General features: G+C 51.9%; 1 protein-coding gene across 1 annotated transcript in view; it reads left to right on the forward strand.

Moving 5' to 3' along the window:
• Nucleotides 1–18,255, forward strand: part of ASTN1 (astrotactin 1) — a 40,133-nt gene extending 21,878 nt beyond the window's left edge. The window contains exons 4-22 of the mRNA XM_030455150.1: nucleotides 965–1,111; nucleotides 2,102–2,209; nucleotides 3,151–3,300; nucleotides 4,066–4,233; nucleotides 4,360–4,444; nucleotides 7,954–8,028; nucleotides 8,478–8,615; nucleotides 9,301–9,451; nucleotides 9,867–10,033; nucleotides 10,216–10,410; nucleotides 10,720–10,847; nucleotides 12,914–13,018; nucleotides 13,179–13,367; nucleotides 16,042–16,310; nucleotides 16,451–16,584; nucleotides 16,890–17,041; nucleotides 17,363–17,498; nucleotides 17,622–17,722; nucleotides 18,068–18,255. Of these exons, the coding sequence (XP_030311010.1) occupies nucleotides 965–1,111; nucleotides 2,102–2,209; nucleotides 3,151–3,300; nucleotides 4,066–4,233; nucleotides 4,360–4,444; nucleotides 7,954–8,028; nucleotides 8,478–8,615; nucleotides 9,301–9,451; nucleotides 9,867–10,033; nucleotides 10,216–10,410; nucleotides 10,720–10,847; nucleotides 12,914–13,018; nucleotides 13,179–13,367; nucleotides 16,042–16,310; nucleotides 16,451–16,584; nucleotides 16,890–17,041; nucleotides 17,363–17,498; nucleotides 17,622–17,722; nucleotides 18,068–18,255 (2,786 nt within the window). The remainder of the gene's footprint in view (nucleotides 1–964; nucleotides 1,112–2,101; nucleotides 2,210–3,150; nucleotides 3,301–4,065; nucleotides 4,234–4,359; nucleotides 4,445–7,953; nucleotides 8,029–8,477; nucleotides 8,616–9,300; nucleotides 9,452–9,866; nucleotides 10,034–10,215; nucleotides 10,411–10,719; nucleotides 10,848–12,913; nucleotides 13,019–13,178; nucleotides 13,368–16,041; nucleotides 16,311–16,450; nucleotides 16,585–16,889; nucleotides 17,042–17,362; nucleotides 17,499–17,621; nucleotides 17,723–18,067) is intronic.
• The last annotated feature ends 4,132 nt before the right edge of the window (nucleotides 18,256–22,387 follow it).

A 22,387-nucleotide genomic window follows, 5' to 3' on the forward strand; every position in this document is an offset into this window, starting at 1 on the left:
AGTATGACTTGTATGGGATGGAATACTCTGGTCAATTTTAGTCATTTATCTTGTCTGCTCCTCCCTAAGGGATGGTTTGCAGGTGTGACCTTTTTACTCTTTTTCTCTCTCTGGAGCACAAGATGTTCCTCAGAACTGAGCAGTGGCCTTGGTTCTGCAGATCATTCTCCAGCAGTAACTGTAAACATCAGTGTTATCAGTCCCAGAAGCAGACACTGACTGAGAAACTTGCTGTTAATTTCAGCAAGTGCAGCTACTTCCAAGAAACTTAGCTGAAAGCAAAAGTACAAGACAGAAAGTTGCCTCTATCCTAGCCCAAACCAAGACAGTGGCACTCTGAAGAGACCTTGCAGTCCTTGTTGAGTGGGATGTGGCTGGGACAATGCAGTGTGGAGTGTAGAGGGTGGAGAACCAGAATGGTGTCCTCTCTGAGCTACCCTATGATGAGCCCCTAAATTCCCTACTATATCCCAAGATTTCTGTTGTCTTCTTCAGCTGAGGTTTTTATTAGCAAAATTATATTTACCATCAGTAGGATTCAGAGTTAACGATGTCTTCTGATCACCAGCAGGGATTCTTTAAGGCTTGTAACTTGCTCATTGGTTGTATTACTAACCCAGTGACCCAGCTGGAGCCTTCTCAATGAGACATGGTTTAGGGAATGCTGTGCTGTGGCTCCTAAAGCTCTCCAGGGGGTTTCATTACAGACCTGTGTGTGCAAAAGTGCCCTGAGAGGCTAAATGTTAAATCTTAGCTTTTGGCTACTTCAGTGGAGGTCCCTGTCCCCTTTAGGCATTGAGGAGCTCCTGAGGGTACACTGGGGACAGCTCAGCCCATGGGCCATGGCACCCTGGTTGCTTCAGGCAGATGCTGGGCATGGCTCCAAGGCAACTCCTTCTTGCCTCCCTCCTTTTCTGAAATCTATATCCCTGAAAGATTTTTGCCTTCGATTCTTCCTGCTCAGGGAGTGACAACGCCAAGCTGTCTCTGATGAACAAGTACAAGGACAACATCATTGCCACCAGCCCTGTGGACTCAAACCACCAGCAGGCCACCCTGCTGTCCCACACTTCCAGCAGCCAGCGCAAGCGCATCAACAACAAGGCACGAGGTATGGGGTCAGGGGCTTGTTCCCAGGATGGATATAGGATGCTCTTACCAGCCACCACTCTCTTAGTATGGAGAAATAGGGCCCATAGCATGGAAATGAGGGCTTAGGTGGTCTCTGCAAGGAAATAAACGATGTTGAGTTGGTTGCTTGCAAAGATGCAGAAGGGGTTGGTTGTGGAAACTGTTTCCTGAGACCAGTGTGGCTGTGGGGAAAAGTTGCAAGGTAATGGGAGCCACAGGAAGGGGCTGCATGTGGTGGGAAGGGAAGATGCTGTCCTCACTGCATGTGGTAGAAGGGGCTCCTGATCTCCAAGGGAAGGCTTGCATCCTGTCCTTGCCTCCAGAATCATTTTGGTTGGAAAAGACCTTCAAGACCATCAAGTATAACTGTTAACCCAGCACTGCCCCTGCCACAAAACTCTCTCTCTCAGCACCAACATCTACACAGCTTTTCAATCCCTCCAGGGATGGTGACCCCACCACTGTTCTGAGCAGCCCATGCCAGGGCATGACAACCCTTTGGGTGAAGGAATAGTTCCTAATATCAAATCTAAGCCTCCCTGGCAAAACTTGATGCCCTTTCCTCTTGTCCTGTCACTTGTTACTTGGGAGAAGAGAGTAAGAGACCAACCTTCACTCCAGCTTTTCTTTCAGGGAGATACACAGAGCCAGAAGGTCTCCCCACAGCTTCCTTTTCTCTAGGCTAAACACCCTTGTTTCCCTCAGTTGCTCCTTGCTCTAGACCTTTCCCCAGCTCCATTCCCCTTCTCTAGACATGCTTCAGCCCCTCAATGTCCTTTTTGTTGTGAGGGATGCAGAAATGAACCCCAGGGCTTCACAGAGGGATGGTCCCTGATCTGGTGTTTCTTGGCCACCTGGGCAGACGCTGGTTCATACTCAGCCTCTTGTCTCTGTGGGGTGATGTAGGATGTGGCTGGTTGGGGTGGCATGGTGCCAGCCCCACTGTGACCACCCTCGGTGTCCCCTGCAGCTGGCTCAGCATTTCTCAACCCCGAGGGGGACTCGGGGACAGAGGCAGACACCGACCCCCAGCTGACCTTCTACACAGACCCCTCACGGAGCCGGAGGCGCAGCCGAGGTGGGTGACAAAGGGTTGGGGACCTTGTTTGCCATCACCTCGCTGGTTTAGGAGACTTCTGTCAGGAAAACATGGAACTCCAGGCATAATCCGGGCTTCTCTAGGCAGGTGCCAGCCCATGCTTCTGCTGCTGCTCCTCAGTGGAGTTTCTCAGCTGAGCCTGGAGTATATTGTGGGTTTTGCTGGAGGCTCCTGCTGGGCTCTGGTGTGGAATTTTGAGCAGCATCCTTCAAAGGCTGCCCTGACATCTCCTGTGCCATGGGTTTGCTCTGGCACTGGGAGCCTGCCAGCTGTATGTGCTATGGAGGATGGAGTCTGGCTTGATCCCTAGGCAAGGGGACCATCCCTTTGGGAGGTTTCCTTCCCCCTGGAGGATGTTTCTGCCTGTTTTCTCTCTTTTTGTGGATTATACTTCGTTTTTCTGGGGCCTAGAAGCCATCTCCTTCCCTCCTTGTGCCAGTGCTGGGAGACTCCTTTGGGCTCTGTTTCTGCTCAGCTCCCAACCAGCTTTTTCCACTCAGCTACGTCAGTTGAGAGGTGGGAAAGCCAAAGACCAGTGTGCCCTGAGTTATGAGGGCTCTCCAGTGCTTTATCCAAGGCATCCAGGAGGCTGTTGTCATGGCAAAATTAACCTGAGAGAATTGCTGAGATGAAAAAGGGGGGGAAAAAAGTGATATCATGTTTACCTTTCTCCTCTTCAATATCTCTGCTCTGCTTTGACATCCTGCTGCCAAGGTCTTGGTGTGCAGAGGTAGAGGGGTACAGGAAAGCCTGGGCTTCAGGGGCTCAGGGAGACCAGGATAGAGGCTGCCACCCCCAAGGTGGCTCCATGTTCTTGAAAACCCAAAATTTCCCAGGGGGGTGGGCAGGGTCTCTGCATGCCAAGATCCTCCCAAGATCTTTGTGGCTCTCAGGTGTGACAATACTTTTGTGTTCTGCAGTGGGGTCCCCCCGGAGCCCCGTCAACAAGACTACCCTGACCCTCATCAGCCTGACGAGCTGTGTCATCAGCCTAGTCTGCTCCTCACACATGAGCTGTCCCTTGGTTGTCAAGATCACCCTCCACGTCCCTGAGCACCTCATCGCTGATGGTAAGTGCCCCAGGGTCCTACCTGCCCCCTCCCACCATCTTCTGTGAGCTGTGATGGAGGGAATAAGGGAGGGCATGGATGCAGGGTGGGCACAGGATGGGATGGAGGGTGTGACTGTAGTACAGGGTTCAGGTTGGAGGAGATGGACACAGGACAGAGAGGACAGAAGATGCAGGGTGGAGGTGGCTGTCGTGGGATGGAGGTGATGGATGCAGGATGGAGGAGACTGGTGTGGGATGGTGGGTATTAGCATGGGATATAGGATGGGTGGGGAATGGAGGGTACAAGTGTGGGATATAGGATGGGTGTGGAATGGAAGGGATGGACACGGGACAGAGAGGACAGATGCAGGATGGAGGTGGCTGTCATGGGATGGAGGTGATGGATGCAGGATGGAGGAGACTGGTGTGGAATGGAGGGTACTAGTGTGGGATATAGGGTGGGTGTGGACTGGAGGAGATGGACACAGGACTGAGGGGGGCCATTGTGGGATGGAGGGATAGGCATAGGATGGAGAAGAGAGGCATGTGATGGAGGGGACCATCACAGAGCAGAAGGACAGAGGAATTTGTTGTGGGACAGAAGGGGCTGTTGTGGGATAAAGAGCACTGGCTTGGGATGGGCAGGGATGAAAGAGTCAATCACAGGATGATGGGGACAATCAGGAGATGAGGGGACCATAAGAGGATGCAGGATGGAGGGGTCCTTCATCGGATAGAGGGTCCAGCAGCAGCTGAGCATGGCTGACTCCCCTCTCCATGGCAGGGAGCCGGTTCATCCTGCTGGAAGGGAGCCAGCTGGATGCCAGTGACTGGCTGAACCCGGCGCAGGTTGTCCTCTTCTCCCAACAAAACTCCAGTGGGCCCTGGACCTTGGACCTCTGCGCCCGGCGCCTCCTGGATCCCTGCGAGCACCAGTGCGATCCCGAGACCGGTGTGTGGTCTGGCAGTAAGGGTAGCTGCTCACCTCTGCCTCCTCATCCCAGCTTTTGGGGTGGTCAGGACAGAGCTTCTGGGTGGGAATATGTCCCTAATGTCCCCTTTCCCCCCATCTCCATAGGTGAATGTCTCTGCTATGAAGGTTACATGAAGGACCCCGTACATAAGCACCTCTGCATCCGGAACGAGTGGGGAACAAACCAAGGGTGAGTGCTCTTGCTACAGTGTGCCCAGGCTTTGACCAGCCTTGCACAAGCTTCTGGGCTTCAACAGCAGCATTTTAGGGCTGTTACTCTTGGGTGAAAGAGTTAGAGGCACCTTGGTGAACTGTAAAGTCAATGCATGGCTGGGTTCTGCAGTAGGTTTGCAAGAGGAGAGGGGTTTATTTTCTTTGAAATAATCAGACATGATACAGAAGAAGCCATAGGTAGGGTTCAGGCTGAATGCCCCCTGGAGAAGATGGAGACTGCTCCTCTTCCCCTTGTGGACACTCTCATTGGCATCCTGCTCTTGTGGGGCTTTTGGTTTGGGTGTGTGGGGTGTTGGAGTAGGGCTGAGGTGGGGATGCATTTGTTGTCATCTCCACAGCTTTACACCCCTAAAAATGCAAAGGGAATTTTTTCTGATGGTTCAGCATCCATTTGATGAGGGATTCCAAACCTTCCTGTCTCCTTGTGAGCCTCTAGGGATGAGCTGTCTTGTCCTTAACCCTCATGGCTCTGTGACAAGCAGGAGGGAACTTCCTGGAATGGCTGAAGGTAGTGTGCAGAAAGCCCAGACACCCCAAAAAACAGAGGCCCACTGTGCACTGGTATCTCCAACCCCCTTTTTCCTCCCCTCATCTCAAGCTGGGTGGTGAGTCAGTCCCTGGAGAATCACAGAATCATGGAATAATCATGGTTGGAAAAGACCTTCAGGATCATTGAGTCCAACCATCAGTCCTACACCACTTAACCACTAAGTCATCTCCTGAAGCTCCACATTTACCTCAGGGATGGCAACTCTACCACCTCCCTGGGCAATATCACCACTCTTGGTGAAGAAATTTTTCCTAATATCTAATCTGAACCTCCCCTAACACAATTTGAACCCATTTCCTCTTCTATTACTAGACACTAGGGAGAAGAGACCAACATCAGCCTCACTACAAGCTGCTTTAAGGTAGTTGTAGAGAACAGTAAGGTCCCCCATCAACTTTCTCCAGGCTGAGCAGCTTCAGCCACATTGGCTCTTAGCAAAGGAGAGGTCAGCAAAGCTCTGGCACTGCCAGATCCCTCACCAGCTTCAGAATGGTGTGGTCTGGCTGTGACTTTTGTGGCATTTTTATCAGAAATCTCATTTCAACCCTCTGGTTTAAGTAAGTTTGCTTTTGTTTGCAGTGATTACAGGTTGTCTCAGTGTCTAATCACTCAGCAGCATCTAATTTTGCTCCTGGAGATGAGCTCATCTTGAAATTCACTGGTGATGGCAGAGGTGTTGTGTGTTGTGTACATTTTGGGTACCATGCTGAGACCTGCACTGTCGCAGTTCATTATTTACCCATTGCATCTGGACTCTAAATCTTCATCACTTTTTCCAAAAAATCAGATCTTTTAGATCGTGGGAAGCAGATAAATTTGATCAGCTGGGTTTTTATTTGTGCTGCTCTTCAGCTCTTTGAAACAAATCCTTTGATAAGCATTGTTAATTAGTGGCTTTTTGGCTCCTAATGGAACACTTCATGAACAGGATTCAGTTTCCAGGAATTCAACCAACCCTGTTTTATCTTTGCTCATCAAACCAAATTCCTGTGGTTGGTTGCTGATATGACTTGACCAAAAATCACATCAGCTGCCTTTAGATAAGAAATTAACCTGCATTTGCACTTCTTCATCTCAGCCCTCAGGTTTGTCACGCGATGGCCTCTGGCTTTCCCATCCCCATGTGCTCCTCTTGCCTGGGTGGCCTTTCCAGACACCCCAATGAGCTTTAAGATGGTCTGCATTTAAGGGATATTTATCAATGTGCCCTTCTCAACTTGTAATGGGATTTGCCCCAATGTGTATGAGGGTTTAGGCCAGTTTAAGGTAATTTGGCTTTGAAATCCCTCCTGGGATGGCGACTCTACCACTACCCTGGGCAGCCTGTTCTAAGGCCTGAGAACCCTTTTAGGGTTCCCTTTTAGGGAAGAAATTGCTCCTAATATCCAATCTAAACCTCCCATGGCACAACTTGAGGCCATTTGCTTTTGTTCTCTCACTTGTTACTTGGAACAAGAGCAGAATGGTCAGCCATGTGCTGCTTTCTGGGTGGAAAGCCAACATGAAGTCACCTATTCCAGTGCATAAGAACTGACCACCTTCTCCTCCAGTGCCCTAAGTAAAGGCAAAGTAAGGAAGGCTGGGGAGATGCCACATGGTCCCTCACCAGAGCAGGGAGACCTCTTCCTTGGCTCAAAGCCACTATCACATAAAATTTGGAATTGAACCCTTGGGTGGATGTAACCCAAGCAGATCCAAACCCACTGGCTGCGTATCCTGGACATGTTGGCATCCAAGGGCTCCTGGATGTGCTGTCCAGCCCACTGTTCTTCCCAACTGCTTTTCCTGATGCAGTCCCTCATCTGCTTTTTTTTTTTTTTTTTCATACCTGGTGTGCTCCCAGGCTGCTAGATTAAAAGCTGAGGTGGAGGCATGAAGCATTCCAGACATCCAGGAGAACCCATTCATTACTTTCAAGCCTGAGGTGACCTTGTTCTGGGCAACAGGATATGCAGGCTGAGTGTAATTCCCTGGTCCTGGCCGGGAAAGTGGCATTGTATCCCAGTGAGGAAATGAGGCTGCACCCTCTTAATCCTGCAATCAATATATTTTTTTTTTATCCTTGCTGAAATGACTTCAGATTAGGAACTGAAGGCCTCGGGCAGGAGAGCTGTAATTGTCTCAGGAGAAAATCCCTGGGCTTGTCAGTGGCACCCAATGCTCTCAGCCTGAATTTTAACAGCAGCCATGCAACGGGGTGGAAGAAATCTGTTCCTTTCCTCAGCTCTTGCAAAGGGGATTTGGAGCTTTAGGGTTTAGTGGTTCCTGAAAGGATGCACATCCTGAGGTGTTGCTGCTGCAGGCATCCTACTGAAGGGCACTGGTCACTGAGTCCTAGTCACACTTCACCCTATGCTTTATAGGGCAGCAGGGTTGAAAAGATTGGGTCATCAGCTCCCCAGCGTCCTGCTTGGCTTCAAACTTCCAGCTTGTCTTCCAGATCCCTCCACAATGCCACCTGAAACACTGAAACCCAAGGGGAGTAAGGCAGGAATAAAAAATAAGTCCCAGATCCCAACATGTTCCCTTTCACAGGGAGCAGGGTCAGCTGCCTTTTGGTTTTGGGTTTTTTTTTAGCATTTTGGTGGCTGCAACACCAACCCCTAAAATGGGAGCTGTGTTGGGGGTACCCAGGGGTGGTTGAGGTCAGTTGAACCATGCCAGACAGGAGCATGGTGTACTCCAAAATGAAGGATGTGATGTACCACTACCTGCTGGTGGGTTTGGGCTGAGGTGAGGAGCTGTGGTAACCTCAAAATAAAAATCTTGGCTGTGAGGCTGTTTTATCGACTTGTCCTGGCTTGGTTTCAGCTGTCTCATCCCAGGACCTCTTTGCATGTAGTCTGGGAGCAAAGGAAACATTTTAGATGATGGGGATGTGATGCTGACTTGATGCTTCTGGGTTTCTCTTCCAGACCTTGGCCATACACCATCTTCCAGCGTGGTTTTGACTTGGTGCTGGGTGAGCAGCCATCTGACAAGATTTTTCGGTAAGCAGTAAAGGCAACCCCACGTTTTTGGGGCTCAGAAATCTGACTCAACACAACAGCTGGTCCCTCAGCTGGCAAAGCTGTCCTGTGCCACCTCCTGGGGGCACGCATGCATGGCTGGGAAGGTCCTACCACAGATGCTACGTGGGATGATGCTGGATACCCAGCAGCTGGTTTCTCCATGATGAAAGAGAAGCTTAGGTTCTGAAGGAGGTTTTGTCCTGAAAACAAAACTGTATGCCTGTTGTTTTTCATTCATTACCTAAATCACGTGTGGGTTTTGGAGTCATTTTGATGCATTTGGAGGAGCTGCCCCAGTTCACCCTGACCAGGCTGGGCTGGCATCCCTGCTGCGCACCAGGGAGGTTCAAGGGCTTGGTTTTGGGTAGAGGCAACTCTCTGGGCTCGGTGTTTCTCTCCATGCCAGCCTTCCCTGCTCTCCCTGCCAGGTTCACCTACACCCTGGGGGAAGGCATGTGGCTGCCACTGAGCAAGAGCTTCGTCATCCCACCAGCTGAGCTGGCCATCAACCCCTCAGCCAAGTGCAAGACTGACATGACAGTGATGGAGGACGCGGTGGAGGTCAGGTGGGTGTAATGGTGGGGTAAGGGCCTTTTGGAGGCCTTTCAGACCTTCTGTCAGCCTTCTAGTACCTGAAGAGGCTGCAAGGAAGCTGGAGAGGGACTTTTTACAAGGGCATGTAGTGATAAGATGAGAGGGGGGATGGGTTTAAGGTGAAAGAGAGAGGATTTAGATTAGGCTTGAGGGAGAAACTCTTCACTATGAAGGTGGTGAGAAACTGGCACAGGTTGCCCAGAGAAGTGGTGTTCAAGCACAAGTCAGATGAGGTTTGGAACTTGGACTTTTGGGAGGTGTCCCTGTCCATGGCAGGGGGTTGAGTAGGTGATCTTTAAGGTCCCTTCCAACCCAACCTGTTCTATGCTTCTATGAAGTTTCCTGGCAGTGCAGCCCTGCAGCAATAGGACTGACCCAAAGCACATGGGGGTTGATGAGAGCAGGGGCCCCTGCTGACCATTTTGCAAGTGGAGATTAGTACATCCATTAAGCTGCCCTTCTTTAGTGCCTTTGGAAGTAGCTCTCATCATCTCAGTAGCTCCTTCATCCCTCTAAAAGCTTGGCTGCTGCTCAGTTCACTCTCAGCCCAAGGGAAACCTGAGCTCCAGAAAAACCCAGCTTGGCAGCTGTGCTCACGCACACGTTCATGTTGTCACCTTTGAGCAGTGACACACCTCCTCCTCCTCCTCCTCACAGGGAAGAGCTGATGACCTCCTCCTCCTTCGACAGCCTGGAAGTCCTCCTTGACTCCTTTGGCCCTGTCCGTGACTGCTCCCGGGACAACGGGGGCTGCAGCAAGAATTTCCGCTGCATCTCCGACCGCAAGCTGGACTCCACGGGCTGTGTGGTGCGTGGGGACCTGCACAGCTCCCTTTGTTGTGAGCAAGGAGGGGGAGGGTCAGAGGGGATGGGCTGTGGCCTTCCTCCCTTCCCATCATCTGGGGATGGAGATTTTGGAGTTGGTTTTGCAGTGGGAAGAGGTGTTTTCTGGCTGGCATCTGCGTCTCTCCCCTTGCTGCATGCACACATGGGGAGGTGAGAGCCCTCCTGCTTGCTGGCTCTCCAGAAGGTCCCATGTCCCTCACACAGGTTCCCCATCACCCCTGCTGCTGCTTTGCTCTGTGTACCCTGGAGCAGAGGGGGTGTGTAGGGCTGGGATGTCCTGGTGCCATGCCACCAGAGCTGGAGAGATGGCTCAGGCTGCAATTTCCAAGATTTCTTCTTCAGGGGCTTCACTTCTTACTTCCCCCCACCCCTGCCAGTGCCCAACAGGACTGAGTCCCATGAAGGATGGAACTGGGTGCTACGACCGTCACGTTGGTGTGGACTGCTCTGATGGCTTCAATGGGGGCTGTGAGCAGCTCTGCCTGCAGCAGATGGTCCCACTGCCCGAGGAGCCCCTGCTCTACAACATCCTCATGTTCTGTGGGTGAGTGACCCATCACCAGCCCAGCCACGGGGACAGCCCTGAGGTGCTACTGCCACCCTGAGCTCCTCGGGTTGGGTGGGAGGCTCCTATCTTCCCAGTGTCCCCTCTGGGGTGGCCTTGGTGGCCTCGGTCCCCAACACTGGGGGCTGTGGCTGACGGTGGGCACCATGCTGGCCTCCCAGGTGCATTGAGGACTACAAGCTGGGCACAGATGGGAGGTCATGCCAGCTCATCTCAGAGTCATGCCCTGAGGCAGGGGACTGTGGGGAGCCCCATGAGCTGCCCATGAACCAGACACTCTTCGGGGAGATCTTCTATGGCTACAACAACCACTCCAAGGAGGTGGCACCAGGGCAGGTGCTCAAAGGGACTTTCAGGTGAGCTGGGGATGTGGGGAGGTGACCTTACCAGGGTCAGAGCTCACCATCCTCTTCAAGGAGATGGCAGGCTGGGGTCAGAACAGACTGCCTGGTCTATCCACATCTTGGCCAAACTTGGCAGGACATGGCAGGCCTGGTGGGGAGGGCACATCTGAGGCTTTCCATCAAGAGAAAAATGTAACCTGTGCCTAAAGGAAGAGCGTGGTGCTGGGGGGTTCTTTGGGATGTGTCACCCTCTGGTGGGTACTATACCAGACAGTTTCTCTGTCCCCCAGCCCTGCCTTCCTCTGTGCAATTCACTTCCAGGCAGAACAACTTTGCCCGGGGACTGGAGCAGCAGCTGCCAGATGGACTGGTGGTGGCCACAGTGCCTCTGGAGAACCAGTGCCAAGAGGAGCTCTCTGACCCCGTGCCAGACCCTGAGTTCCTCACTGGTGAGTGAGTCTGGCTGGACCTGCTCCTGTCCCAGCAGAGCAGCTGCCAGCATGCCCAGCTTTGGCACCTAACCCTTGCAGGGCTGTATCTACCATGGGATATATCTAGTCTGGCTTTAGCATCTCATGCTCACTGGCAGCAGCAGAGGAAGGCATTAAAAATGAAAGAGAGGCTGTAAATTTAATTGTGTGGTGTAAAAGTTCAAGCATTCGTTGTGTATTTGGGGTCTGTGCAAAAAGAATTTTATTTATTCAAGGCAAAAAAAAGTTTTTCAAATACCTTTAATTCGATTTCCAAATCAGAGATCCTTTGCCAATTCAACAAAGTGTTCAAAGCCTGCTGCAACCAAACCAAAATATTTTGATTTGTCCTGCCAAAGCCCTATAGGCAATGAGTGATGGGGTTGTCATGGATTCCTAGACAACCTCCAAGGATTTACTTTCCCTTCCCCAAGTTCCCAGCACCCTTAAAGAGCCTTTGTGTCCCTGGTGCTTGTTGCAGTTGTCTGAAAGGGCCGAGGAGTGATGAAAGGAAAATATTTTAGGTGTCTGCAGAGAGGTTTCATCAGAGACCTTGTACATTTGGTTTGTTTGACAGAGTTTTGTTTGCAGAGCACCCATGGGCTGGTTGCCCCAGGGTTTGTGGCATTGGAGATGGGTGTGCAGGCAGATGCAGGCATGGAGCAGGGTCCTGGCAGGTCACCCCTGCACCCATGGGGATGCTCAGCCCTGCCTGGAGGACCCCTGCCCTCCTGATGGGGCTCTGCTGCCCTGGATATGGTTCCAAGGATAGAAGGCAGGAATGGGACTGGGACTCTGCTGGCAATTATGCTGGGGAGGCAGGAGGCAGGAAATGCTCCTATTTGTTTCCCATGGCTCTGCTGTCTCTTTGTGGCTGATTAAGGGGAATAAAAAAAAAAAGAAAAGAAGTAAAATTGTCTCTGCTTGTCAGCAAGCAGATCTGGATCTGGCTGTGAACACCCCAGAGGCAGAGCTGCTGAGCAGGGAAGGGCTGTTTTCACATCAACACTTTGTGGGGAAGAGCAAGGCTTTGAAGCTGTTGGTAGGAGCCAGCACCAAAGGGAGAGGCACTGGAAGGCAAAGGATCTTTTCCAGCTTATCCTACACTTTCATTTCTTGTTTCAGAGGGGGGGATTCCTGTTGTTGTCCTCCTGAGCTCCTGCTGAGAGGGAGGATGCTCAGCACTGGTTTGCTGCTTCGCTCCTGCTGCACAGCATGGGATGTGCTGGTCACCAAAAACAGGGCTGTGAGAACTGTTTAGTTGAATTTCTGGGGCTTTGTCCAGGCTTTGTGGCCTCTCTGTCCCTCTGCTCATGGAAGCTGAAGTGCTACATGCCTTGGGCAGGATGAAGTGGCTGCCCAGCCCTGGTCTCCATGGATTTCTGGCTCCTATAAGGCACAGCTAAATGGCTGGAGAATGGGGTGTCTTTCATAGAATCATGGAATGGTCTGGGTTGGGAGGCACCTTAAAGATGATCTAGCTTCTAACCCCATGCCAGGGGGCAGAGACACCCTCCACTAGACCAGGATTCTTTTCTTAAAGAGAGAGAATGTCCCCTTCTTAAGAGGGACATTATTGCCATAATGGAATTGGGAACATCAGAGGAAGTTGTGGTTTCTCCCATATGTGTGCATCCTGCTCAGCTCAGTCCTGGCTGAAGAGCACTCCAGGGCCTCTTGTTTGGCTGCATCCAGGCACACATAGTGTGATGGTGACTGTTCCCAGGCCTGCAAACAGCTCATTTAAAAGCACAACTCTCGTTAGTAAAATAATTAGCATACCTGAGCATGTCGTGGAAGCAGACACTGGGAAGGAGGCAGGAGAGGATGCAAGAGGGGATGAAATGAGCCCACATGTTTGCCTTTAAAGCCACAATTTTAATTGCCAGGGGGTGGGTGACCCTCAGCTCCAAATCCCTCCCTGGGGATGGGGACAGTGTGTGCACAATTCGTACCCTCAGCACTTCCCACCCCACAGGGCCTGGCCTGAGGGGTTGTGACCACCCTGGCAGAGGCACTGATCTCCCACATCCTCTCTCCAACAGGAATGGTCAATTTCAGTGAGGTGTCTGGGTACCCCCTCTTGCAGCACTGGAAGGTCCAGTCTGTCATGTACCACGTCCGACTCAACCAGCTGACCATCTCCCAGTGTAAGTGTGCAGGGCTGGAGGGAAGGAGAGGTGGGGAGGGGATACACAGCCTTTTTCTGGCAGGCTTAGAGGTTGCTTGCCCATCACAAGTATGTAGGAAGGTGGCCAAGGGCTTTTGGGTCCTCTGGGATCTGAGCATCTCCTCCCATCTCCTCCCTAGCCTTCAGCAACGCTCTTCACTCTCTGGATGGGGCCACCTCCCGGGGAGATTTTGTGGCACTGCTGGACCAGTTTGGCAACCACTACATCCAGGAGGCAGTGTATGGCTTCGAGGAGTCCTGCTCCATCTGGTATCCTAACAGGCAGGTCCAGAGGCAGCTCTGGCTGGAGTATGAGGACATCAGCAAAGGTAGGAGCCCTTCTCAGCTCCAGGATGGGTCCCCAGAGCCACCCCATGGAGAAGGAACCTGGGGTTGCTTTCAACACAGCAGGGAAAGTGCTCAGCCCATGTCAGGGCTGTTTCCCATCTCATATTTTTATTTAACCCTTGGTCTCAAAGCTGACTGAAGGACTCCCTTGGACTGCAGCAGGACTTAGTCCAGGCCAGGAAGGAAGATAAATCCATGCACCCTCAGGGAAATGAAAGATGAAGGCATTAATCCCACCAAGCTATCCTGCCTGATTCTGGACTTAGCTTTTATTTGTCTTTAATCCTGTTCCTTCCGTCCTTTTGTCCCCACTCTATCTCCTTTCTTCCACTCACATCCTGCAGCCAGGCTTTACCCTCTTTAATGTGCTTTCTTCTCCCAGGGCTCTCAGCACTGGGCTTTTCATGGCTGGAAAGAAGAAACATAGAAAGATAGAATGGTTTAGGTTTGAAAAGACCTTAAAGATCATCTAGTTCTACACCCCTGCCCTCAGACCATCTTCATAACCTCCTCTGGATTCACTCCAACAGCTCCATGTCCTTGCTCTGCTGGGGATTCCAGAACTGGACACAGTACTCCAGGTAGTTCTGGGAGGTCCATCATGGTGCAGAGGGCAATGCCTGCTTGGGACATGAGCTTTCTAAAAGCAGAAGCAGCCGAGTGTCTGCCTGACACGGTGGTCACCAGGATCATGGCATCTCCTCCCATACTGGGGATGTTGGGTTTTGTTGGCTCTGCTCTGGCTGTGCCTTGGACACAGAGATCTTTGTTTTCTCTCTGAGGCTCTTTTGTGGGAAAGGCTTCTTTTTGGGAAGGACTTTTTTCTGAGCCTGAGTTTGGATCCTGCAGGCTCAGCTTTCCAAAGCCTGAGCTTCTTCCCAAGCCAACCTCTGAGGGTACAGACCCCATTGCTGGTTTTGCTGTGGGGTGTCTCTAGATGTACTATCTCTTGATGGTAAGTACTGAGGCCTTACTTTAATCCTGCATTTTCCTCTTCTTTGATTTTCCTGCTTGGAGGCTTCTCAGGTCTGGCAGCCTCTTTCCACCCACACCCTCATATAGTGGATTTGCTCTGGCACCTGCCATCTTTTCCTTCCTTCACTTTCCTTGTTTGCAAACATCAGGAGCTGAAGATCAATTGAGAAACTGCAAGAGACAAACCATTCCCCAGCTCCTCTTGCCTTCCCTAGGTTCCTGCTGAGCTGCAATTCACAGCCAGCCCAAAACAATCAATTTCCAGCTCACTGGGGGACTGAAGTGACAGTTTTGTACCCCAAGTTGTGGTTTACAGCCACAGGAGTCTCAAGGACAGATGAGCTCTGGATGAGCTTGCAGTAGGAAGCTGGAGAAGGGTCTGAAGAACAAATCTTTTGTGGAGCAGCTGAAGGAATTGGGGGTGTTTAGCCTGGAGAAAAGAAGGCTGAGAGGTAACCTGATTTTATACAGCTCCTGAAAGGAGGCTGGAGTGTGTGTGGAGTCAGTCTCTCCTCCCAAGGTAACAAGCAATAGAAGCAGAGAAAATGGGCCTCAAGTTGCTCCAGGGCAGGTTTAGATGGGATATTAGGAACAATTTCTTCACCCAAAATGTCGTCAGGTTCTGGGACTGACAGCCCAGGACAGTGGTGGAGTCACCAGCCCTGGGGGGATTTAAAAGATGTGGTGTTAAGGGACAAGTTTTAGGGGTGGCCTTGGCAGTGCTGGGTTAATAGTTGGACCTGATGATCTTGAAGGTCTTTTCCAACCAAGACGATTCCATGATTCTGTGGGAAAGAGGGCAAAAGAGCTGGCTGGGTGTCTGCAGTTCCACTCTACATATCTGCTGCCATCTCACCCTTTTGTTTTGCTCCATGATGGTGCTCTGTAAGATAAGTTTTTAGGGAAAGACTATTCCCCCACCTGGTTGCAGCTTTGGCCACCTCTGTTATGGCCCAGGGCAGGGCAAAGAGCCAGGCAGAGCCAGGTTTGAGCCAGCTCCTGAAAGGGTCCTTTCTCCCATGTTCTTTCACATGTGTAGGGAGGGGTTTTGTGGCTTTGCAGCCATCCTGGGAGCTTTCTGGGTATGGTGAAGCACTGTCAAGTCTTCCCTGCTCATTTTGAGCTCTTTAGACCTGGTCTGGGATTCTCCCAAGACTTCTTCATCATTGCTGTTCACCCTGGTCTGACACTCATTCTCTCTGGTGTCCCCCATGTTGGGTCACATCAGCTTCAATGGGGATCCTTGGGGACTGAGGGAGTCCAGGGAAGAAATCAGTTGTTGGGACAGGAGGGCTTTTGCTGTTTGGGGGCTTTGGTGGAGCATCAGCATGAGGTGAAGGTGCCCAGGCAGATCCTTAATGATTCTTCAGCCACATGAAGAAGGGTCCCTCTTGTGGGGACCTGCTACAAGGGTGGCTTGTCCCAGTGCCAGGTGAAAACTTGAGGAAACTGAGGCACGGGAAAACCAAAAAGCTGTCAGGGTAAAGACTAGGGTGGACTTCCCAGTCTTTTTCTGAAGACCAGCTGAACATTTCATCCCTAGAGCAGGGAGCTCTGGAGGATACCCTGGAGGCTTTCTGGGCACCACTGCCTCTCTCCTGGCTGCATGTACTCCCCTTCCATCCCCTTGTTGGTGGTTCAGAGCCTACCCTGATGCCCCTTTTTTCCCTCTTCCTCAAGGCAACTCCCCCTCAGATGAATCAGAGGAACAGGAGAGGGATCCCAAGGTGCTGACCTTCCCAGAGTACATCGCCAGTCTCTCCGAGTCGGGCACCAAGCGCATGGCAGCGGGGGTGAGGATGGAGTGCCAGAGCCGTGGGCACTGCCCTTCCTCCTGCCCACTCTGCCACCTCACCTCTGCTCCTGATATGCCAGCTGAGCCCATCCTGCTGGAGGTCACCAAAGCTGCCCCCATCTATGAGCTGGTCACCAACAACCAGACCCAACGGGTGAGGAGCTGCTGGACACGGGAAGGGGGTGGTGGTAGGACAGCATCTAGGTGGGTTTCACCTAGGCTGTGTGCTGCCTGGTGTGACAGCAGCATGGGAGCTCTCCTGCTTGGTGCTCACTCCTTTCTCCTGTCCCCCAGCTTTTGCAGGAGGCCACCATGAGCTCCCTGTGGTGCTCAGGCAGTGGAGATGTGATCGAGGATTGGTGCCGCTGTGACTCCAGTGCCTTTGGGGCTGATGGGCTGCCCACCTGTGCCCCTCTGCCACACCCCATGTAGGTTTCCACCCGTGCCCAGCCTAGTGTCTTGGTGTGGTGGGTCTGGGAGGAGATGGTGATGGTCACCAGCACAGTCACAGGAGGTGCCGGGACTTCTGTGGGTCCATGGGGACCAGTTGATGGGGTTATCCTCAGCAGCTCCCCCACACCTCAGCCTGGTGGTTTTGCTGCCTTTTTATGGCAGAGAGGAGCAACAAGATGGGGACTGACACAGCTGAGGGTGAGACTGGGTGGGGAGTAGCTGTGTCTGCTGGACCTTGTCCCCCCAAGATGCTGACCAGGCAGTGTTGTCCCCCTCACAGCCTGCGTCTCTCCACTGCTCATGAGCCCAGCAGCACACTGGTGGTGCTGGAGTGGGGGCACTCAGAGCCCCCCATTGGAGTGCAGATTGTTGACTACCTCCTCCGTCAAGAGAAGGTGACTGACAGGATGGACCATTCCAAGGTGGAGACCGGTGAGTGGGGAATCTGATGGTTCTTTCTCGGGATGGTGGGATGGAGGCTCTGGAGGGAAACCTGCCTCTCCCTCTTTGCAAGAGGGTGCTGCAATGTATCCACCCTTCTGTGGAAGAGAGCAGCCCCTCTCCTGCCCACCACACTGCAGAGGTGGGAGCTCCATGATGACAGGGATGAGCTTTGCTGGAAAAGCTGTGGGTCCAGGTCTGTACCAACCTCGTGTGCGAGCCTTGGCACCAGGCACAGACCTCAGCAGCTCTCCTGTGTGACAGGCATCTTCTGTGTCCTCCCCCATGGTGTGTCCTCACCTCTTTCTTTAGAGACAGTGCTGAGCTTCGTGGATGACATAATTTCTGGTGCCAAGTCACCCTGTGCCATGCCCGCCCAGGTGCCAGATAGACTTTCCTCCACCATCTCCCTCATCGTTCGCTGCCTGGAGCCCGATACCACCTACATGTGAGTCACTGTCCCTGTGCCATGCCTGTGACAGTGCTGTCACTCTGAGCGTGGTGATCCTGTCTGATGCTGCCTGAGTTTGTGTGAGGGCTTGGGAGTCAATTTTTTTCCCTTCTGGGCCAGGTTCACGCTCTGGGGAGTAGATAACACAGGAAGACGCTCAAGGTCCAGTGATGTGATGGTCAAGACCCCCTGCCCTGTGGTAGATGATGTGAAAGCTCAAGGTGAGAAGGGAGGAGCTACAGGACTGTGGTGTTTGGGAACAGTAACAGGGAGTTCCCCCTTCCAGCATGTCTCATGTCCTGGCTGTAACATCCCCTCCACCCATGGTGGCCACATGGTGCTGAGGGTTGGTGAGATTGGACCAAAGACCAAACTATGGGAACCTAACCCTAGACTGAGCCTGGGGAATGCCATCTCTTCTCTTGATCCTCCACTGGAACCTTGTCATAACTCAGGAACAAATCTTGGCTCTGGTCTTGGTTTCCCTGGAGCTGAGCTTTGGCCTGGTATGCTTTGTTCCTGCCTATCCTTGCCCCTGACTGCACACCTCCTCTCTTTCTGCCCAGAAATAGCAGACAAGATCTACAACCTCTTCAATGGCTACACCAGTGGCAAGGAGCAGCAAACAGCCTACAACACCCTGCTGGACCTGGGTTCCCCCAGCCTGCACCGTGTCCTGTACCACTACAACCAGCACTATGAGAGCTTTGGGGAGTTCACCTGGCGTTGTGAAGATGAACTGGGGCCCAGGTAGGCTTGGAACCTGGCTTGGCTCAGCAGACAAAGTGTCACCCACCAACAGGCTGATCACTTGTAAATGCTGGTCCCCAGGATGGTGTCTGTCCAGCAAATCTCTATTTCTTTGATGATAAAGCTTCAGGTCACATAGTGGGCTTCCCATTTTGCTGGATGCTGAGCATATGTTTGGGGTCCAGCCATCTCCTTTGAAGGACCATAAACATAGGACAGGGTGGATGATGGTTCACCATCATCCTTATCAGTCCCTCTGGTCCTACACTGCCTCTGGAGTTTTCCTTAGTTCATTCATGCCATGCAGAGTGAGAAGGGAATCGGATTCTCTTTATCCCACAAGAAAAAAAGAAAAATAGGTCCTGGAAAAATAGGACATTTTTGAGATCTGGAGGTTGTTGTGGGTGAGATGGGGAGGGAGTGTGATTGGAGGACATTGCTAGAGAAGGGTCCTGGGCATTGATGGAGTGAACAAGGTGCAAGGAGGTGATTAAACCTTCAAGCCTGCTGGAGAAGGGGACATAGAAGAGCTTGGTTGTGGAAGATGCTGGAAGAAGTGCCTGCAAACACACATACGTGTGCCAGGCCATGCCAAGGTCAGACTTGGCTTTCCAAGCCTTCTTCTGGGCTTCTGGTTGAGTTGAATGCCTCTCTGTGCCTGGGACTTACCATGACTTGTGGTCCAAAGCAGGCAGTGGATTCAGCTTGGCCCTGAACTATACATGTGTTCCCTTCTTTTGGTCCATGTCTGCAATCCTGTGGGCTGATCTCAGGGACATGAGTTCTTTTTGGTGCCCAGGCAGTGCCAAGCTGCACGGCAGGTTATGAGGATGTTCCCACTTGAGACAGTCCCTTTATGCCTCAGTGAGCACCATGTCCTCTCTCAGAGCTTCTCCAGTTCACTGCAGCTCCCTGGGGATGGGATGCCTCCTGCCCCAGGCTCATGGAGACAGTCAGATGTGCCTTTCTCCCCTTATCCTTTGATGTCTGAGTGGTTTCTCAGTTAACATGGGTGTTTCCTCAGTTGAGCAATCTGGGCTGGGAGATTGTGTGGGCTGTAGTGGTGTTTCATAGCATCTGGAGTCTTGAGCCCATCCTGAAGTCAGAATTACTTCAAACACACACCAGCCACAGCTCATGTCTGTGAAATGCATGGCCTCCACCTTATCCCTGCCCCACACCTCCTCTTACTGCTCTCGTCACTGTCTTCCAGCCCTGCTTCTCCTGGCAATCACTTCTGGTTCTCTAGCAGGGGACTGTGTGCCTTCTCTGTCCTCCAAACCTCTGGCAGGTGATCAGAAAGGCTCAAAAAGTAGCTGGTGGCTGTCTTGCTCTTAGGCATCTCTCCCACTTCAGTTTTGGTGGGAAACTCCCAAGAGATCTTCTGCTCCCTGGGGCAAAGCTGGGATCTCTCCTCTTTCCCCTGTTCCCGTTTCTGTATTGAGAACTGTGAGCTCTCAGTGTTCATATCCCAACATGTGGAGCCTTGGTGAGAGCCTCAGCCTCAACAACAGCTCCTCTGCCCAGGAATGCTTCATTCCCACAGCACCAGTTATAGGATTGTCAGGCTTGGCTTTGGCCTCACCTCTGTCTTGAGCTGTGGTGATGCCTCCCTCTTCCCGTTTCCAGCTGTGAAACCCAGCCCTGGTCTGCACAGACCATCTGACATCTCTTGCAGTGCTTTGCATGAGGAGCACAGGAAATTCCCTGCATGACAGACCAGGGTCATCACAGCCACTGTCACCACCAGAGCTCAGTGAGGAGACCCAGGACCTCAAGCCCCAGGGATGCATTGGTGTGGAACAGCTACAAAAGCCACTGAACTGCCCAACTGTTACACTTTGCTGCTTGAATCTACCAGCCAAAGGGTTAATTTCACCATCTGGGAACGCTGGAGGGCTTGGGATGGGATGACACAAGCTGCTGAAAGTGTTTGCAGCTCAAGCTACTTGGGAAGAGATGCTCATGCAGCTGCAGAGGGCTCTGGCAATGACAAACCTTTGAAGGCAGACCTCCTCTTTGCTTGCCAGCATCCAGATGGATGGTGACAGGAAAAATCCCTTGCAGAAGGCATGGTTTAGCCAGCAGACAGAGCATTTGTTTGCCTGATGCTGATGCTCCTTTGAAGTCCTGCATGTGGACCCAGGTGACTGATTCCATCCTGTCCATCCTTCTCCAGCAAGCCATGGCACCTTCTGGTTCTGCTCACCTGGGGCATGCTGGCTTCCCTGCTTGGCAGCTCTGGGCCAGAGGAAGCCAGGGAGTGTAAGAGGCTACAAAAACCAAGTTGCTTCCTCCCAGCCCAAGAGGTGCTGCAGAGAGCCTGGATATCAGGAGAAGAACTAGAGGGAAAGGCAAGTGATTTCCTAGGAAATTAAGGGGAAATGGTGAAACCCGGTGGTGTTTATGGGCTTTGAGCCAAAATCTGTGGGATCATATTCAATGTTCTTGTTAGGGAGATGCAATTGAGGCACCTTGCTTAGATGTCTGGGTGTGGGGACCAAGAGTATTGAGAGAGCTGCCACCTTCCCAAGGGCTGGAAGACTTGACCAGGTTGGATGGCTGTCTGATCTTCATCGACACCACACTGAGGGCCTTCATCTCTCTGCTCTGGTCTGGATATGAACCCCAGGGATTCAGGTGTCACACAGCTGCAGAGCTGGACAACATTCTTGGTGGCTTTGGACTGTCCCTTTGGAACTGAAGCCACCTGAAGCTGTCTAGCAAGGAGTCAGTTGAGTGTAACCATCTGCACCGTGATGGACCTCTTGGGAATATCCTCTCCAGAAAAGCCAAGGTTGGCTCTGGCTGGGCCTGAGGTAAATTGATTCCTCTCCAAGTGGCTTTCCCATGGTGGTCCTGGCCTGGAAGAAGTTTTGGTGGAGCTCTGGATGTTTCTTCACAGTTGTTTCAAACAAGAAGGTGAAAAAGGACATCAGGATTTGTGCCACCTGCTCCATGCTGACTCACAGCCACCAACAGGGTTGTATCATCTTTTCCCTGTCTATACCAACCCACAGACTGCCCTGGAAGCTGGCGAGGACTCTTCTCCCAGCTGCTGAGACACCTCAGCTTTTGTCTGGGTTTCCAGGCACGTGCAAGACCCTTCATTTAAATCCATGACCTCCACATTCGCCAGATTCCCTGGAGATCACCCAGATTGCTAGACAAGGTTCAGATAAAGATAAGGTGTTTTATCTGCACAAGCTGGTTTTGTTGACAGAAGTATTAGAAGCACAACTTGAAGAGGAAAATTAGAAAGATGAGAACACAACTGAGGTCATTTTTTGGCCAAGATTATTTGCACTCCTCCTATAGCTCATCCAACAGGAGGAGATTGTAACTTAGCACTTTCTCACTGTCACAACAAGCCCATGCCAAGGCTGTGTTGCTCCAGGGGTGCTGCCTGATTTACTCCTGAACCTCCTGATCATCTCTCCTGGTTTCCTTGGTGGGGTTTGAAGCTCTTTCCCATATGTGACTGGTTTAGTGGAAGACTCAAAATGAACAACACAAAGAGCTGGGGAACTCCACTGCATCCCTTGCTCCTTCAGAGCACTTTTCAGTACTTGAAGAGGCTGCAGGAAAGCTGAAGAGGGACTTCTGACAAGGGCATGGAGTGTTAGGGTGGAGGGGAATAATTTCAAGCCGGGAGAGGGGAGATTAGGAAGAAATTCTTTCTTGTGAGGGTGGTGAGACACTGACCAGAGAAGCTGTGGCTGTCCCATCCCTGGCAATGTTCAAGGAAAAGCTGGATGGGGATAGGAGCAGCCTGGTCTAGTAGGGGGTGTCCCTGCCCATGCACGGGGGTCAGAACTAGATGGCCTTTAAGGTCCTTTCCAACCCAAACCAATCTGTGATTCCTTCCCTTCTTTGGGTAGCCCAGCTCTGCTGGTTTGGGCAGTCATTGCCTGCCTTATCCCACACTCCCCTCTGTGTCCTACATGCATTTTGGATCACAGCCTTAAGCTGCTCTGGATGTACTTGTGTCCAGTGATGTCTCTGCATGCTGGTCCCCAAACCCACACATTTACTCTCTCTCCATCACATCCCACTTAGCCAGATGACAGCAAGGGAGTGATGTTCCCAGCATGCCTACCTTTTCCCTAACCCTGCTGCATCAGTGAAGGTGTCCT

Source organism: Calypte anna, chromosome 8, assembly GCF_003957555.1.
Source record: "Calypte anna isolate BGI_N300 chromosome 8, bCalAnn1_v1.p, whole genome shotgun sequence".
Taxonomy (NCBI): Eukaryota; Metazoa; Chordata; class Aves; order Apodiformes; family Trochilidae; genus Calypte; species Calypte anna.